Source organism: Taudactylus pleione, unplaced genomic scaffold (genome assembly GCF_031769625.1).
Source record: "Taudactylus pleione unplaced genomic scaffold, aTauple2 ptg000053l, whole genome shotgun sequence".
Taxonomy (NCBI): Eukaryota; Metazoa; Chordata; class Amphibia; order Anura; family Myobatrachidae; genus Taudactylus; species Taudactylus pleione.
This window is the reverse complement of record NW_028284455.1, coordinates 13,752,936-13,772,098: the sequence shown is the minus strand read 5'-3', so window position 1 is coordinate 13,772,098 and position 19,163 is coordinate 13,752,936. Positions and strand designations below refer to the sequence as shown.

The following is a 19,163-nucleotide window of genomic DNA, read 5'->3' as shown; positions in this document are numbered from 1 at the left end:
TCTTACTGATAACTATGACTGATTTGGACTCCATTCCTTCAGATAGGTTCAAGTTGTTTCCCAACCTCCTGCTACATATGTGATAAATAGAGGCCTCCAAAACAATATATATATATATATATCTACTATTACAGAAAGACCCACAAATTAAAGTATTGATAACAGGTTGATTGAATAGGTTTTTTTTTACTATTTACATGGAACTAAACCATAAAACTAGAACAAGTATAAACAAGTTGATGGACAAAGTGCAGGCATGACGCTGAGAGTATAGAGTCCCTGTTTGTGAGAGATTCTTGAGGGAGAGAGTAATGTTAAATCAAAAGGTATGGCTTCTCAGCAGGTAGTGTGTATAGTTCTGGAGGTTATAGGAGCAAGAGTGTGGATTATCAGAGTGGAAAAGCAGATGAGGGATTTATCAGAGTGGAAAAGCAGATGAGGGATGAGTAAGGTAAAGTCCATATTGAAGGTTGCTGCAGTACTCAGCACAGGAGATAATGTGCAGATTTTTAGAAGTGGAGATGTTGGTCACAGCAATGAATCAGATTCTACTAGCACCTTCTAGAAGAGATAATAGCTAGAATCTGATTGGTTGCTACGGGCAACATCTCCACTTCTAAAAAAATGCACTTTAGTAAATATACAACTAAGGGTGAGAAAGGGGCATATTGTATTCTGCCAATGTTTTGAAGGAGGAGGCAACAAGATAGTGCAAGGGACTGGATGAGTGAAACTGATGGTGAATTAAGGAACAAACCAAGGAACAATACATAGAGAACACAATGCTATAAACAGCCAAGAAGACTAAGTAGGTAGGTGATGAAGCACTCAGTTTTGGACATGTTAAGCTTTTCATAACATTGGGGTATTCAAGTGAAGATAGCAAAGAGGAACCTCAAAAACTGGATGAAAGATAATGAGAAACGTCAGGTAGAAGAGGAAGATTTGGGTGTTGCATAGAAGAGGTAGTAGAGGCTGAAGGAGATTTAATTCACCAAGAATAAAGGTATAAAAATAAAATACAGAGGGCCAAGTACAAAGCTTTGAGGGATGGATATTTAGAGTGGAAACTTTTAATATTAAAGGTATGAATGGTTGGTAGGAATGTCTAGAGAAAGGTAGAGGAGAAATATTATCAACTATACTGAAAAACAGCATAGAGGTCAATGAGGTTAAGTAGGGAGGAGATTAATGGTGTCAGTAGGATAAGGAAATGAGCTAGGTGTGGACATGCACTATGTGATGGACTGAAAAAATTAGGAGTGAATAGGCTCAAAGAGACAGGTTGAGCGGGAAAAGAAAGAGTAAATTGTAATAATATTGACCTCAAAATCAGAAAGAAAGAATTGAGGGTGCAAAAGGTTGTAGAGATGTTTGCGGGAAGAGATTTCTCGATAATTTTGCATTTGAAGTACCCTAAATAGTAAAGTTGAAATCTGAGAGGGAAGAAAAAATGGGTGGCGGTAGACAGAGAAATGAGTTGAAGTTTACAAAGAAACAGTGAGGTTTGGCAGAATGGGTGGTTATTAAAGGCATACAGGGGTATTCAATATGAAACAAAAACTTCGCCGTCTATGCGGGTTGAAGTTTTCGCCGCACATCGGAGCTTTTGCCGGCGAAAAAGTATCGGGCACGCCCCCGATTATACCCGTATTCAATATGAAATTGTCGAAAACGGCACCCGGCGAATGTGAAATCAGTGAAAACTTCGCAGATTTTTGGGGAAATGACCATAACACTCCCAAAACGATGGTCTGTCACAGGGGATCACTCTGGATACCCCTGATTAGCCCTGCTGAAGGTTATTGGGGTCTTTAAATGGGCTCAATAGCTGCTATTTTGAGGATTTGGGAAGGTGGTGAAGAATAGTATATAGAATTTTTTTTTGCAGAAAATAAGTAGTCCCAGCAAATTTGGGGTACTTGAAAATGGGGTTGAGCATATTTAAAAGTTGCTAAAGTGAAGTTTTAAAAAATCCTCCTGCCGCAAACACCTGCAATGAAAAAACACCTGGGGTATACTTGGGGACCCCCCTAGATTGTAGTTCACTAGTTTTTAACTTTGTACCCCCCAATTTTTTTTTATCAACCCAAAAATGGAAGTGCTTTTTTTGGGGTTCTCTGAGGTATTTTTCAAAAAATGTTTGACACAGTTTACCTTTGGGGGACTGTCTGAAGGTTGCAGGGTGGTTTCCAAATTGTTGCACCCCAAAACCCCATTCCTTGGTGTATCGCAGGGTCGAATGCAATATACTTTTTGCACCGGCGAAAAGTTTTCAAATTGAATACGGTGTAGTAGTAAAACTGGATAAAATTACATCATCCGAGCGAAAACCTCGCAGAAGCGGCGTTTTCGCTCCATATTGAATACCCCTATTAAAGTAGGTTTGTTTAGTGAGAGGGAGCAGTGTTGTAAGATGACAAGATACATATGTAATGAACAATGACAGCATTGAGGCAAGATTTCCTCCATTGGCATTCATTGGTGTAAGAGCATTTTTTTCAGGTGGCATATCTGTTTGTAATGTCATGCTTGCAGAAGCCTAACTAGGGTCATTGGCACCCAGGGCAAATTTAAAAATGTCACCCGTTGAAAACGAAATCACCCCTTTCCCCCATGTAATGAGGAGAGAGAAGCACAGGTTTGTAACAGGGTAAAGGGAGCATAGGTACAAACGTAATGGGCAGAGGGGAGCACAAGTAGATATTTGTAATGGGGAGAGAGGAGCACAGGTACTCACCAAAGCAGATGACAGAGATATGATGGAGAAATTCTCAGCTGGCACCACAGGGCATGGTGACAAGGGGGACACCGGTCTGACCACTACCTGCTAGCACTCCCCACTGTCTGTATTTCACACTTCATCTGTTTCCCCAGAGCTGTGTGAAGCCAGGTGCTGGTAGCATTGTGCTCGGGGGACTGGGCAGGTTTGCTTCCAGGTTTTTGCTTCTGCGTTCTGGGTGTACTGGACAATGGATGGTGGTGATCTGTGTAATAGAATTACAGAGGGGCCAGGTCTAGTCCTTCCCTGAGTGGAAGATCCTTTACTGGCATCCCCACTGTGCAGACACCGAGGGCACATGCCCCGGTTGCCCCACTCTCATTATGTCACTGCATGCTTGATATGCAATTTGAGGTTATGAAAGCTGATGGGGACTGATGCATCAGAGCAAGACCAGGTTTTAAAATCTGAACTTTCTTTATTCTCAATTTTTTCCAGAAAACAATAGGTTAATGTGTTTTAAAGAAAGAAAAAACATGCTTCATATATCTTCAAGGGTGTTAAAAGAGTGTCTAAAATTTCTTATTGGTTCCTGTCCAATTAAATTGCTTTCATGTTTTAAACCATTATAGAAATATAACATAATCTGATCTGATTACAATGGGCATCACCACCTTTTCATTTGCATGAGTTAAGATAAATGTTTATTAGTTAAGTATCTATTATGTAATCCTACTATTTATCTATCTTTCAGATGCACAGTAAAAGCGTTTATCAAGGGGCTGCTGCCTCGTTCAGGGGTGCTCCCCCCCCCCCAGTGTAAAAAAATATTAATTCATTAATAAAAGTATTTTTTTTCTGTGTGTGTGCGCACGTTAGCCACACTTATCAACAGCGTAGCTGTGCAAGGGTGCTGCCTGTGTCATTTATCAATGGGGCTGTTGCCTCATTCAGGGGTGCTCTCCCCCCCAGTGTAACAAATAAAAATAAAAAATTAATAAAAGTATTTTTTTCTGTGTGTGCACATGCGCGCATACATTAGCCGCACTTATCAACAATGTAGCTCTGCAGGAGTGCTGCCTGTGGCTGCACCAATTCTCAAGTATCAACTATTCTTACTTCAGCCAGTGGCTGCATCAATAATCAATTATAAACTATTCTTACTTCAGCCAGTGGCTGCACCAACTATCAATTCTTACTTCAGCCAGTGGCTGCACCAATTATCAACTATTCTTACTTCAGCCAGTGGCTGCACCAATTATCTTACTTCAGCCAGTGGCTGCACCAATTATCAACTATTCTTACTTCAGCCAGTGGCTGCACCAATTATCAACTATCAAAACCAATCTAGATGCAAAACCAGAGGAGATACAGATCCAAAACCAATTCCAAAACACGGGGGTCAGTGCACATCTCTAATGTATATACATTTTTGCTTGACCCAGTAATTAAAGATTTTAGATTTTACTTGATAAGTGAGAGGAGGGTTAGCAACCTCAACTGATTACAGTGTGACATGTGGATGTGACATTACAGCTAAGCACCACACTTCCAGCATAACAGTGACATAGAGGAGCAGTAGCCAATAGTTGCACTGTAACAAGCTAGTTTTTTGCTTATCCTTCATGTCTGTGGCCAATGCAACAACTATGGTTTCAGCGGGTGCATTAAAGTAACTAGATGAATTATGTTATATCACTTTTCAGTGTTCTAGGCACCCACTAACAAATACACCCTAGACAAACTCCTCACCTTGATCAATGGTATTGTCTGCCCAGTGCATTTCAAAGACTTTATTACTAGATGTTGCCCCGATGCTGCCTGTTTTTTTTTTCTCTCTCTCTTTCCTCCTTTGTCTCTCTGCAGCCCCACCCCCAATATTTTCTCTTCTTATTTGTCTCTTTTACTTCCAGTCTCTTTTTCCTCTCATCTGTGTGAGATTATTTATTTATTTATTTATTTATTATTGTATTATTGATTGTATTACATAGATTATCCTTAGTGCCATGCATAGCATCATTTTATGTTTGTTCCTTACTTATTTTGTGAACGCTCAACCTGGTGTTCAGCCTGACATAAGTTTAGTTTGAACCTCAAAGGCTTCCACTGAAGCTCCCCAATGCACCCTGGGTATATGATAGCACAGAGTCACCATTTTACCTCATGTACTCAATTAAAATAGATGCAGCTATATTTTCTCCTTTGTAATGCTGGTAACAATTCCGACTTGCTTTTGCTACCATGAGATTTACTGACAGATCAGAACTTAATTACAATTGTGTGTTACTAGTCAGTACATTTTGTACACTGTAGCAGATACTCATGTATTTCATGTTGTTCACATACTTTGCCATATATCATACTGTACATATTACATGTTTCTAGATTTGTATTACATGAACTGCATATTATAATCACTGTAATTACAATTTTACAATTTATAATCAGGCCATAGGGAGAAAAATTTTTGGTTGTGGATAATGTATATATGTTGTCATTGGTTAATTTTCAGGATGCCTGTGTTTTTTCATCAAAAAGTGGTATGTGAGGAGTAATGGGAAATAACAGCAGGGTTTGGAAACTGTAGATGTGTGTTATGCAGGAACACTCTGGAAGTAAATCACTGATACAGTTGAGAGGGGTTAGAGTTCATGCCAACGTGATTATTTAAATTTTATCATTTTTCATCTTTGTGTGTGTGTGTGACATTATCAGACTTACATTACATGTCCACTTTAAGAAGACTATTTCACAATATGCTTTAAGGCTACATTTAGACACAAAAAGACAAATGTCTAAATATTGCAACCTTGAGCTATTTCCAAATGGTGAGCACATATATAGTAGTCACTTTAAGCTATAGTTATTTAACCTTGCAGGCAGTCTTGAATTCATGTTTTATCAAGCCCTCAATTTAACAACACAGATAAGAAAGCATCTTATGCTGTCATGCCATATACCGATATAAAATTATTAAAACATGTTTTTGCTACTTTACCAGTTAACCTTTAAAAGTTGTATATGCATGCAAATGAATCATTTTGTTACATCATTTAGACCTGTAAATTCAAATAATGAAAATTGTAAACAACCTAATTAGATTTATCACAGACTAGCATTGCTTTCTTTTAATTTAATATTATCTAGAAAGTGCACAGTTTATGTAGTGGAAACAAGATTATATATAGACCAATGCATGACTCCTATTTATATGTGTTACTAATCGATTTTTCATGCTGATTTTTAAAGCACTGGATAAATTGAAAATGTTCATGCATAAGTATTTATACTTAAACTAAATAGTGTAAACCATGTAATTTCCTTTTAAGTAACCAGACTTCAGTGCTCTATTTTTTATGCAACATATTCTCATCTTGAGTAAATAAAACCACTATGCACTGCAGTAATAAATAATATTATTTTAAACACTCTTTGTAAATGCACAATTATAGTACTTAGTTAAATAGAAAGTTACATTTTTTGGGAAAAAAATTGTTAAAAATATATTGCTAGATATGCCACTTTAGTATTTATCAGTTCGTGAAAATGAAGCTGCTCATGTGAAACTTAATTTTATAACATGAGAAAAAATATATACAATATCTATATATACACAGTATATTTATATTAGCCACATGATACAGGCTGTTGCCACTGGAAATCTCTTTGCTATATAAACAATTTAATTTACTGTTTGTTTTGGTTGTATAATACCTTATACTAAGTATATAATGCCATTTCAGAAGAAAATGTATTACCTCCAATCAACATAATACAAATAGAAAAGATCTTTTCTGCATCAGTGTTAGCAGAAACATTCCCAAATCCAACACTGGTTAGGCTGCTGAGTGTAAAATATAGCGATGCAATGTATGTACTTCGGATGGTAGGACCACCTTGTGTATTATTGCTATAAAATGGTGACTCCAGTCTTTTTCCCAGTTCATGAAGCCAACCTATTAATAGAAATAAGAAAAACAATTATATTTACAGAGTTCATTGGCTGCTATATATATATATATATATATATATATATACACATATCTATATGGTATAAATATAAACACAAATAGGTTTGCACATCATCAATATATTTGTAGCATTACAGCCTTGAAGAGAAGTTTAAGCTACAATTTTGGCACTTACAAGTGTGTCCTAATACACCTATCCTTTTTGTGCCATATGGTGCAAGACACCTGGTGCAATTCCTGTGCTGTGCACTTTTATTCTCAATTTTACTACTTTTTTCTCAAGTTTGCATATATTGTACTAGGATTACTTTTTTGTCGTAAAGGAATTGGTATAAAGTAGCAGATTAAGCATGACGTTGCACAACGCAGGCCACTCGTATCGGACCTGTCGTGCCTGTTTTCCCCTGGATTGTGTACATTTTCCTCAAATTTACAACTTTTTCCTCCATTGCACTGCTTTCTCCTCAGCTTTGCATCTTAGTTCACTTATAGTGGACTAGATATTTAGGATTAGTGTTATGGTGTGGCTGATTTGCAAAATCTATGGCACAATAATCGGGCCTATTTGGAATGATTTGAGGATAGATGTATGTGGACACATCTGTACTGATGTATACATTACAGCATAAGCTGCAAAACTCATCTGTAGATAGCATAAATATTCTAACAAATAATAACAAATTTTCCTAAAAAAATAAAAAAAGCTATACAAAATGCCCTGTCTTTAATAATAGTGCAAGAATAAATGCATGCATCAATCTCACTAATGTGAAGGAAACTAAGGCTGTGTGTAATTAATAGTAAATTCACAAAGTGTTCTCAATGTGTAATTTTCACTCACAGTAATTAAACCAAATAAATAGAATACAACTACAAGTTGTACAATGGATCCTTGAAAGCTAATTACTGAAATTGCACTTCAAATCACCACAAAACTAAAATATACATTTTCAAATATGAACAATGAAAGTAAAATTCACTGTTCCATAACAGCTCAGTTTAAAGGTAAAGCTTTACTTTCCCACTCCACTACATATAATGGAACATATTACAGGTCAAAGGCTGACATTTCAACCGCTGTGACATAACTGATGCTGCTCTGCTCCAGTGTATAAATCAACCAATCTGCAGAGTGCATTTCTGCAGAACAGCTCTAATAGTCTGTTACTGACACTCTGCTGAAACATTCTCTGCTAACATAGTGGCTTGCTGCAGAGAGGATAAAAAAGCTTAGTGGACATATTTGATTAAATATAAAACCAGTTATTTTAGGCAGTCTCCATGCTTAGCAACAAACAGGCTTTGATACATTTATATTAATGTCAAATGGTGGTTTTATTTGTCCTTTAAACAAGGAAATTGATGTGTTTTACTGTTCCAAATAACAAATAATACTGTGCAATGTGAATATAAAAATGGCTTGAATCACAGATAAAAATTGATGGCATTGAATTGGAGGTTCTGGACTTTGCAGTCTGCACCAAGGCTAGAGTTCAAGAAGACTATTTCACAATACACTTTAAGGCTACATTTAGACACAAAAAAGCAAATGTTGCAACCCTGAGCTATTTCCAAATGGTGAGCACATATATAGGCTTGGTTTGATACTAGTCATCATTGTCAGTACACACTTAGCTACCATATAAAAGGGGTTGGGTATGAGATCCCGGCGGTAGGGATGCCACTGGTCAGAATACCAACAGTGGCATCCCGACAGTCAGAATCCCGACACCCATAAGGAAAGAAGGTAAGACTAACCCTTACCCCTAACCCTAACCCCCCTCCCCAGTGCCTAACCCTAACCCCCCTAGTGCCTAAACCTAACTTCCCCCTCCCAGCACCCTAAACTTAACAAGTCCTCCCAGTGACTAAACCTAACCTCCCCCCTAATGCTTAAACCTTACCTCCCCCTCCCCACACCCAAAATCTAACCCTCCCCCCTAGTGCATAACCATAACCCTCCCCATAATGCCTAACCCTAAGCTCACACCTAAACCCTCCCCCTAATATCCGATACTTACCTTCAGGATGAGCGGTTGGGATTCTGGTGCCGGAATCATGACACAGTTGGGATTTTGGTGCCGGTATTTTGCCCGTTGGTATCCCGCATGCCGCGATGCTGACTACATCTCTATAAAAGATATGCCTACAAACAGGCGTAGCTATGCATACATTCAACTCTGTACCAATCTTTTCCAACAGGCAAACACATTACAGCCAATTTTGACCCATCAGCTGTAAATGTAGATATAGCCAAAAATACATACATTTCTACAACACCTATATTTGAATGTTGTCAGTTTTTGTGCACATGTAGGGCAAAGACATGCAAGATACACTCTGATAACAGATCTATGTTCAACTTTGTTCAGCTCTACTGTGCAAAATATAATTGAAAAGTGCAGAAGTGCAATTGGTCAAACAGGATGCGGTCATAATCCAAACCGGTGGGATTCCAGAGCTCAGAATGCCAGTGCCTGAATCCTGACACCTGTCAAAATCCCAGCACCCACATCCCGACTGCTGGAATCCCGAAGGTAAGTGGCGCGGTTTGGGGGAGGGTTAACATTAGGGTTAGGCACCAGGGGGAGGGTTAGTATTAGGGTGCGGGAAGGTTAGGTTTAGGCACTGGGGGAGGTATAGTTCAGGCACCGGGGAGGTAGGGTTAGGGTTAGGGAGAGAAGGAGGGTTAAGATACCGACCAACAGGTGTCGGTTTCCTAAATCTGTCAGGATGCCGGCCCTGGGATTTTGATCACCGGGATCTTGAGAGCCAGCATCCCATACTCAACCCGGTCAAACACCTATAGCTATGTGCCTCTAGTGGAAACAATGTCTAAAGTTTAATTCTTCTCCTCCACTCAACAACAGGTTCCCACAAAGCTCCATCTGATTACCTGTTGAGGCTTACCTGTAGAGGCTTGTCTGTGGAGGCTTTTCTGTGGAGGCTTACCTGTGGAGGCAGATGGAGCTCTTTGGGAAACACTGTTGAGTAGAAAGTTTGAACTTGGTTTTTGCTAGAGGTCTGGGGTTACCATGAGTTTTGATTCCCAATGTATCTAATGTATTTAGTAGATTTCACAAAAGTAAAGTATATTTGCTTATTTGATTTAGAATAAGGCTTCTACAAAAGTAAAATAATATAATGCATAATTAACTTATTATTTACACTATACTACCATTATACAGTATATGGAGTTTACTTCATTGATGTTCACTACTTCACACACACACACACACACACACACACACACACACACACACACACACACACACACACACACACGTATATATATATATATATATATATATATATCTGTAATGTAAAGAAGCTGGCAATCCTTAGATGCTTTAAAATTATTGCATCTGGAGCCATTCAAGTTACCTCACCTGGCATGGTAAGGACCAAATAACATTCCGAATGGTGACACTCTTGGGTGACTTAAACAGGTTACACTAGACCCCATAAATACATCAACGTTTCAGAATTGTACTGAGCTCTTACATCAGGATACATATCCTGATGAAAGAGATTAACACTGTTCTGAAACATTGATGTATTAATGGGGTCCACTGTGATCTGCTTAGGTCACCCAGAGTGCCACCTTTCTGAATAGTGTTTGGATTTTCAGCTTATAAATATCTATGTTAGGTTAGTATAAATGCATTTTTCCACATATCTTATTTTATACACAATGTACATTTGTTTCTATTTTTATTTCACTTCTATGGTCACACTCTGAGGTAAATATCAACTGAACCATATAGATCTGAAGTTGTTTCCATCTACAAAGTTAATTCTAGTATGGAGTAAATGAACACTATCACACTATATTTTGTTTATGTCATAACAATATATATACTATGGGGGAGATTTATCAAACCCTCTAAAGATGACAAGTGGAGGTGTTGCCTATTTCATTCAATCAGATCCTAGGTATAATTTATCTAGTACATTTTATAAAATAGATGCTAGAATTTGATTGGTAGCTATAGGTAACCCATCTACACATGTCCTCTTTAGAAGGTTTGATAAGTCTTCCCCTACATTTTATATTTCTCAATCCCAGAAAGCTGATCACACCAAATTAAAATAAACAGAGTAAATATACACAATATTAACTTTGGATCAAAGAGAAGAGATGCTATTCCAACTTATTGAATAGGTTATACTTGTGTTTGTTTCATAGCTAGCAGTATGACCTTAGTGCATACCTTTTATTAGAGAACATACTTGCCAGACATAAAATATATTCCATGGACAATGGATGCATATTAGCATGGTACACACAGTAGAGTTTAGATGGACCTTCATTATCTACAATCCACATCATCATATAGACATTGAATATAATTAGAATTTTATTATCTAGATTACACCTGAGGTAGGACATATCACCGATATCATTTTCATGACCTTCTCACAGAAGGACAGGACATGAATTTTATATTCGTATAAAGAATAAGAGAAATAATAAGCTGCAGTTGATCAGTGTTGCAAACTAAAGTCCATTACTAAGGGTAAAATAACACTACCAGATATAAATGATGCAAACCTTGTACCAAGAAGTTAGAGACAATTTCTAACTATGAAATATTTGAGAGAAATAAAATAACATTATACCAAAACAAGATCAGAATAATTTGTTTTGCATAGGTTTGTGTGTAGGGTTTTGTTAAAATTATTCATTTTGAGGTTTAAATGATTTAATTTTGCTTTATATATTAAAAGATGCATATATTATAAACTTTTGGTTCAAAGCTGTAGGCAAGTATATTTGTTAGTTATGAGCGACCAGCCATTTTTTCTTGTTTTGAGGTTCTGGAAAGAATTGTGTGTTTTAGTGTTGGTTTTGTGTATTTTATAATGACCTCACAATTTGTAACATTATAAGCTCCAGTGAGTGGACAGCATGAACATTTTACATCCACCCAATATTAAATAGATTTTTTATAACATTTAATTTGAAAACAAGCTTTACATACATTGACCTGATATTGTTTTTCTCTGGCATTTTGACTGCACTTTAACAAGAGGCACAATCTAGGAAAGTCCTAAAAATGTTTATACTGCAGTGCAGCTAAGGGTTGATTTTTGGGGCGTGGGTCCCCTGGATTGATTTGGGTGGGCTGTTTCAGGGCATCGCATTATATACACATTTTTCCTTTCTTTCACTTTTAGCACTTTCATTGTTTGTTTGATATATATGTATTATTTTCACATCTTTATTTCTCACCTCCCTACATGCAGCAGCTGCTGCTCTTATCTATCCTACTTTTTTACACTTCACCTTTCCTTATTGGAGTGATGCCCTGGGTTGGCTCAGCTGGGCTGGTTTGGGGGTGTCCTGCGCTCTGGATTTCAACCCCAGTAGGTTAGGGACCCACCCTCAGAGGTTACCTGGGTGCGGTGGGTGGGCCCATAACCATGGCCATGATTATGCCAAAACCTTTTATTATTTGCAAAATGCTATTGCAAAATGTATTATACATAATGAGTAATGTTGGAGTTGTGCATCTGTAAATTTTTTTTGTATGTTTGCAACAATAGTCTCCACAGGTAGCACCTCCCATTACGTATATTTTCAGGGTGTGCAGTCTAGGGCCCCCCTTTCCACATATTGTTTTTCTCTTGTCTTTTTGCCATATCTGTCACCTAAAGGCAGCATTATTTGTGCCTGCTGCAATGAGATAGCAATGGATGCAAATGAAATAGACTTCAGCTCCAGATATGTAGTTGGATTGCAGTTTAAAAGAATATGGTATTGGACACAAATAAATGAAACAGAGTGGTAGAGCAGCAGCAGATAAAATAGTTGACCTATACTACAACAAGATAGCATTGTATGTATATGAACAGATGGGTAGAGCAGCCTCAAATAGATAGTAGGATGGCAGTTTAATAAAAGATACATGTGGGGAAAACTCCAGAATGTCTTACTATTACAAGGACATGACAGATTACATCTGACTATTCTTTTATAGATTAAAAGTTTAACAAACAATGTACTCCAGTGACAGGTAATGTAATTTTTGTGTTTCTTTGGGCCATCACAAAATTGAACATTTTTTATTTTGTAAATGAGTGGGTATCTTGCTTAATTTAAATACAACCCTCACCCTCAGTGAGATAATAACTCAATGTAATTTTGGCAGACTATGAAATGTCAATTCTCACTCTTACACTTTCTTGAGCCTCAGTCTTTTTCTGATGTTTGGATTTGCCTATCTGGGATGTGATCAGTGGCAGCTCTAGAGATGGGGCTGCAGCACAATCCAAAAATCAAATAGGGGAGCCACACCAACGGCCCTTCCAAATGCTGCCAAACATTGCCAGCCAGGACTCACTGGCAGTTGGTGTGGCTCCCATATTTGAATTTTGGACTGTGCTGCAGCCCTACCACTGGAGCCGCTACTGGATGTGACAGATCTATACTGGGAGCTAGAAGGTCATGCCTTACAAGTTAAAGACAATGGCGGGCACTTGTTTTTGCACTAGGAATTCTAGCATGAGCAGTAGCAGGGACAGTTAAAACATGTCCTCTATCAGTAGATGTAGTAGAAGTACTAGAAGCAGTTCTGAGGAGCTCCAGTTCAATAAATTGTTACATGATAACATCAGTAAAGCTAATTAGTACAGTGTTATTCCAAAATAATTCAACTGAGAATATCTGTTTTAGTTGAGGCATATTTTATTGACATTCAGAATGTTGATAGCATAAAGTCATCATGTCAAATGCCGATACTTACTGTACATAATATTGACATTGTCAGAATGCCAGATTGTCAATACTGTAGTTGTCATGTAGACAATTGGATTTTCTATTCAATCCTATACTAAAAATAACCCCAATCTAACCCTTACCATGAAATCGGTGTTGAAATTCAGTCATATTGTATGTCAACATTCTGAATTTTGACAATGTGACTATATACCTTTCTTTCAGCTACCACCACACCCGCAAAATGCACAATGAGGTAGGAAAAGGAGGGATTACATTATCAAAGTGGCCATTGCTACAAAGTAATACTTATTTAAGTTTTTATTCTTGTATTTAGTTTCTTCTGCTCATTGTTTTCAAAAGTGTTTTGTACTTTATATTTTCTACTACTTCCCTGCATCGATAAAATAATAAATAAATGTATCCAACAATGGTATTTTGCTCTGGTACAGTCACACACAATGTTGTATTAAAATGTAAGATTCCCAACTTAGTTATTGTTAAAATTTAAATACTATGCATCTAATGGATATTGTTTTTTCACTGTCCATGTACTTCACTGCATATATATATATATATATATATATATGTGTATATATATATATATACATATATACACACACACACACCATATATATGTGTATGTATATATATATATATATATATATAAAAATATATATATACATAGGCACACCATATATATATATATATATATATATATTGTTTTGTGTATGTATATATATATATATATATATAAATATTGTTTTCAAAATAACATACTGTATCACAAAACATAGAAAGGAGGGACAATTCAAAGTCATTGCTATTTCCTTTTCTTATTATTTCCATTTGTGAAAACTGACATTTTAAACATTTTAGCTAGAAAATGAAAAGATTATATATATATATATACATACATTTTTGCATAACAATATCTACTAATCATCTCCAGATTAAAACATTATTGTTCTCCTAATTGCATAATTTAATTGCTGGATATACTTTTAAGTAAATCTATGCAAAAATTGATTTTAATTAGCAAAGTTTTATATCTACCTTTTCAGAAAAAAAGGTTTATCCCTAAAATATATTCTTCAAAACAAATGCCTGAAGAAGTTATTTTATTGAACTTACTTTAATGTCTATACCTCCTCTAATCAAATTATTTTACTCAGGGGTTCATTTGAAAACTATAACGTTATATTCGCTTTCATATTCATCCTAAAACTTTTGATATATGAAATAGTATAAAAATTATTATAATAGGTACTTTGAGTTAAGATCAGTTTTTCTCTTTCATTTTTTCTCTCAACAAAAGTAGATTTAATCATGTATTTTTTTAATACGTAGAATTTTATAAAGTATATTTATCAAATTCAATTTTAAAAAATAACGCTCATTAAAACTTTGCTATTAAAACATATCAGTTGGGTGTTTTTATAAATAATATTTAGTGAGTAATGTCTCAGAAAGGGCTATGGGTTTTTACTATTGTGAAGTGTTTTAAAAATGTAAAATAAAATTGCAAACACAAAAAATATACTAAGGATTTTTTTCAGTTTTTATCATAAAATATAATTTGGCCAAATTGTTACTTAAGTGTGTATGTAAAAATTAGGATAAAATAAGGCACTTACTTTTAGGGTGGATTTTTAGAGCCTTAGATTCAATGGTGTTTACAATCCACTTCCCGGACTTATTTGTTTCTTCTTTGTGAATACACCCAGAGAAACAGGAAGGGAAAAAAGATGACAGTAGTGTAATAAGGATCTAGTCTTTTTATTTCTGACAATTAATTGTTTATAATAAGCAAACTGTGTAATCTTATTATTGTTAGGGATCAAAATATATATTTCGCTATAAAAAAGATGGTTTAATTTGCTGAATTTAAAAATACAATAACAAGTCAATGTTTTGAAAATAATGTTTTTGGTGATATGAAATATAGGGCTCTAAAATACAACTACATGTAGAAAATTATATAAGTGGAAGAAAATCAAAAAGTTGGCATGGTTTGCATTAAACACTCCTGATTTCAGATTACACTCACACAGATGTCAATGTTATACCAAAACAGCTCAGTGTAGCTGCTGCAAATAAGGAGAGTGGAGCTATGGACACTTTAACCAAAGGCCAAGTTGATACTGTCCTGATTAAAGTGTTTATCCTTCTTAGTTCATTAATATAGACTTTAGGTAGTGATCTCTCCCTGGTTCATTAAACTTACATTACTATCATTGTTGGTTACCACTACATACTACAGAGTACATTAAAAGTCCTGGAATACTTGAAATTTAATGTTTGAAATAATGGAGTGACCATAAACATTTAAAAAGTTAATGACATGGGTGCGTGAATGAAGTTGGCACTTGATGAATGTGACCACTCTCCATTCTGTTACCAACTTCACTGCACAATTCTAACAGCCAGAGTGTTGGCAGTTGGTGTTCCAATGCAGCAAATACCAACTATTTGTTACACTGACTGCACTGATAGTCAAAAGGTTTATATTAAATGGGAATCATGTTTTAAGTACTGTATGCCAGCATTCCAGGACTCCATTTGAGCTCTGCCTTTTACCACAATTCTACCACTTTATGTAGTTAACCATAAGGTCTTAGATAAAAGATAAAAACATGCATGTCAATTGTTTTTATCCAGATGAGTGGTACAAGTGCAAGATACTGTATAAGTGCTTGTAAATTTACAGATTTTTATGACATCCATGATAAAACACACGCATGTCACTGAAGTACAGACCAGTCAAGCATTTGGAGGATCTACTGTAAATTATGTATATGTATTGTAAAGCACAGTTTATATGTTTCTAGTAACTGCCGGGGACCATGTCAGCTTCCCTCATGCAGAGTATCCTCATGCAGAGTATATAGACAATAGATGTTCTTTCTATCACTATTAAATGAGGATTAATCAGGAATTGGATGATTCATCCGCTGTATTGACGTCAGGATAACTCATTCACTAACTGATACAGCTGTTCCTGAAAACATGCAGTAATGAGAGGAAGAGGGGGATGGGATGAAATCTCATCTAATGTACAGTCACTATTCAGAATCCTAAAAGCTCTAATACTCTTTATACACTGCATATGATAGTCACTAAGATGTCTAAGAAATCAGTAGTCACCTATTGTCTAAATTATCAGCCTAGCATAGATATAATATGCTCATCATAATTAACAGATTTACCAAAAGACAGAACATTTTGTTTGATTTTTTTTACATAAATTCTGCTCTTTTTGGATCTTCCACCTTCTAATTTTTCACAGATTGCGGTTTGTCAGAAAGTGATTTTGATGATACATTTTACCAATCAAAACTATAGCATATGAAAGTGAAATAAAGGTAAGAAAAATCAACCTAAAATGAACCTTGGATGATTAAAAAGGTAACTTCAGTTGAAAATGATTTTACCTTATTAAAATCACTCTGCTATTTATTACAATTGGAAAAAAATAAATAAAAACTTGTGATACTTTATAGAACTTCTGTCTGAAACTGACTGCTTAAAATGTTTATTTACAACAGACTTTTCCATCACTGACTTAGCAAAGTATTTTTAGCATCTATTTCTACAAAATATATTTTCCACAATACAGTCAATAGCTGAAATCCATTGTGCCAAATATACTAATAGAATGGATAATTTGAAATATCTAGTTTGAGGCGGGATAATATACAAGTCTCTTTACTATAGCACCCACGCACCTTAGCTGTTCACATTTACTTCGCTTAAAAACTGCTAGAAAAATCAACAAACTTACATCTGACAGAATGAAAAGCGATTATATTTTAGGGTGAAGGCTTGTTATTGCTTTGCTCTTAGGAAAGCCACAGCGAATGTGACTTTTTTTTGCCACATGAGAGTAATATACTACAAGCTACAGTGCTCCCAAAACATACAACTGAAATGAAAGAGTAAATATCAGAGATTAGCATAGTTCAAAAGTCCTGTAAAAAGACTTCTTCACAACTTGAATAAGTATAATAGATGCTAACATACTTCCAGTAAATGCCTAAATATACTACCATACAGCATAAGGTTTGATGATCAGCTAGTTAGTGTGTGTGTATAGATAGATAGATAGATAGATAGAAGCAACGTGTATATATATTTATATATATATATATATACATACAAACAGTATATATATATATAATATATATACATATAGATTATATATATATATATATATATAAAAAAAAAAAAATATATATATATATATATATATATATATATAGGAACACTTAGCCGGCACACCCTTGTGCGTTTTGCTGATACCGAGTCTGGTGCCCACCACAATGCCTCACATCAATCGATGGAGGAAACAATAGCAAGCAACTGGCGGCACTCAAGACGACTTGAAATAAGTACAGTAGACTCGTATTACATCAACGTTTCAGAACCTTTAGTGCTTTCGTCGGGATCCTGACGAAAGAACTAAAGGTTATGAAACGTTGATGTAATACAAGTCTACTGTACTTATTTCAAGTTGTCTTGAGTGCCGCCAATTGCTTGCTATATATACTGTACAGTATATATATAATTGTGGGAACAATACAAGTCTAGACTTGTGTATTTAATTTAATCATTTGCTACTTTGCCAGATTTCTAACATTCTAACATTTATTAATTGTTGTGAATATAGAATATTTAAAATTTCAAGCCTTTTTTCCAGTAGACAATTAGCATTATACACTTTGTATACTCTTTTGAAAACAAAATATGAAAAAAGTAACAAATCTATTTTACTGCAAATAAATAAACCAGGCTAGGATGATACTAATGCACTGAGACATATTCTTAGAATTTGAGAACTATCTTAGAGGTATTCAGTTTAAACCGTGTTGAATGAAGAAAATGAAAATGAACCAGAAAATCATCTCAAGTTTACGATAAAAGAATGAGCTCTACCATTAAAAATGTTAATGCTGATGAAGTGAAGCAGATAATTAAAAAGGACATTTAGCAACAAAAAGCAATAAATTCAAAACTAGCTAACCTCAGGGGCTGAGAAAAGAGGAAATGCCGTGTTCATTCATATTTTACCTAGTTAATAAAACTAAATCCTACTCCTACAACACATTTTAATAATAAATACATTGGGGATTATTTATGGCTCTCAGGCCTGTCACATTAGTGCAGTACTTCTTACACTTTGGTCCTTGCTTTCTGCACATTTTGACATTAAGTTTCATACAGATGTGTCCTCATACACCTAGTATCTATACACCATATGGCGCGACTTAGATGATTTTTTACATTTTGCGTCTTAGACGCAACAACACAAAACTCCCGCAGGTATTTTAATAGCCTGCGGACTGCAGGCATCGCCAAGTTCCGTGCAAGAGTGCCTAATGTTTTAAAGTAGCAGTTATTTAAAAGGGAAACTAAACCTGATTTTGCCATTTAAATGACTGCTACTTTAAAACATTGGGAAGTCCACCTTTCTGGGTGGCAGGGAGTGCAACCCAATTTTTGTGAACCTCTCGGCCATTCTGGGAGGGTAGGCAAGTATGCTAGATGTATACTAAATGTTGTCTCCTGCACTGCCTGTTGTTTTTTTAATTCTATCTTTCTTCCTGTCTCTTTTTCTTTTCTATTTTCTCTCTTCAGTGCCACCCCCTCTTTTTTATTCCATTCTCTCTTCCTCTTACTCCATCTCTCTTTGCCATCATACTGTATGTCTTTTTCTCTTATCAGTACTTAATTTTATTAAAAAGATCAT

General features: G+C 35.7%; 1 protein-coding gene across 3 annotated transcripts in view; it reads right to left on the bottom strand.

Moving 5' to 3' along the window:
* The window catches only part of KCNH8 (potassium voltage-gated channel subfamily H member 8), a 543,344-nt gene that overhangs the window by 118,244 nt on the left and 405,937 nt on the right, over positions 1 to 19,163 (bottom strand). For 2 of the 3 annotated variants that reach the window (XM_088463397.1, XM_088463404.1), the window contains exon 8: positions 6,481 to 6,678. In XM_088463397.1, coding sequence (XP_088319523.1) covers positions 6,481 to 6,678 — 198 coding nt within the window. Of the gene's footprint in view, positions 1 to 6,480; positions 6,679 to 15,051; positions 15,124 to 19,163 lie in introns of all 3 variants that reach the window. The other variant, XM_088463391.1, reaches the window with a different exon arrangement.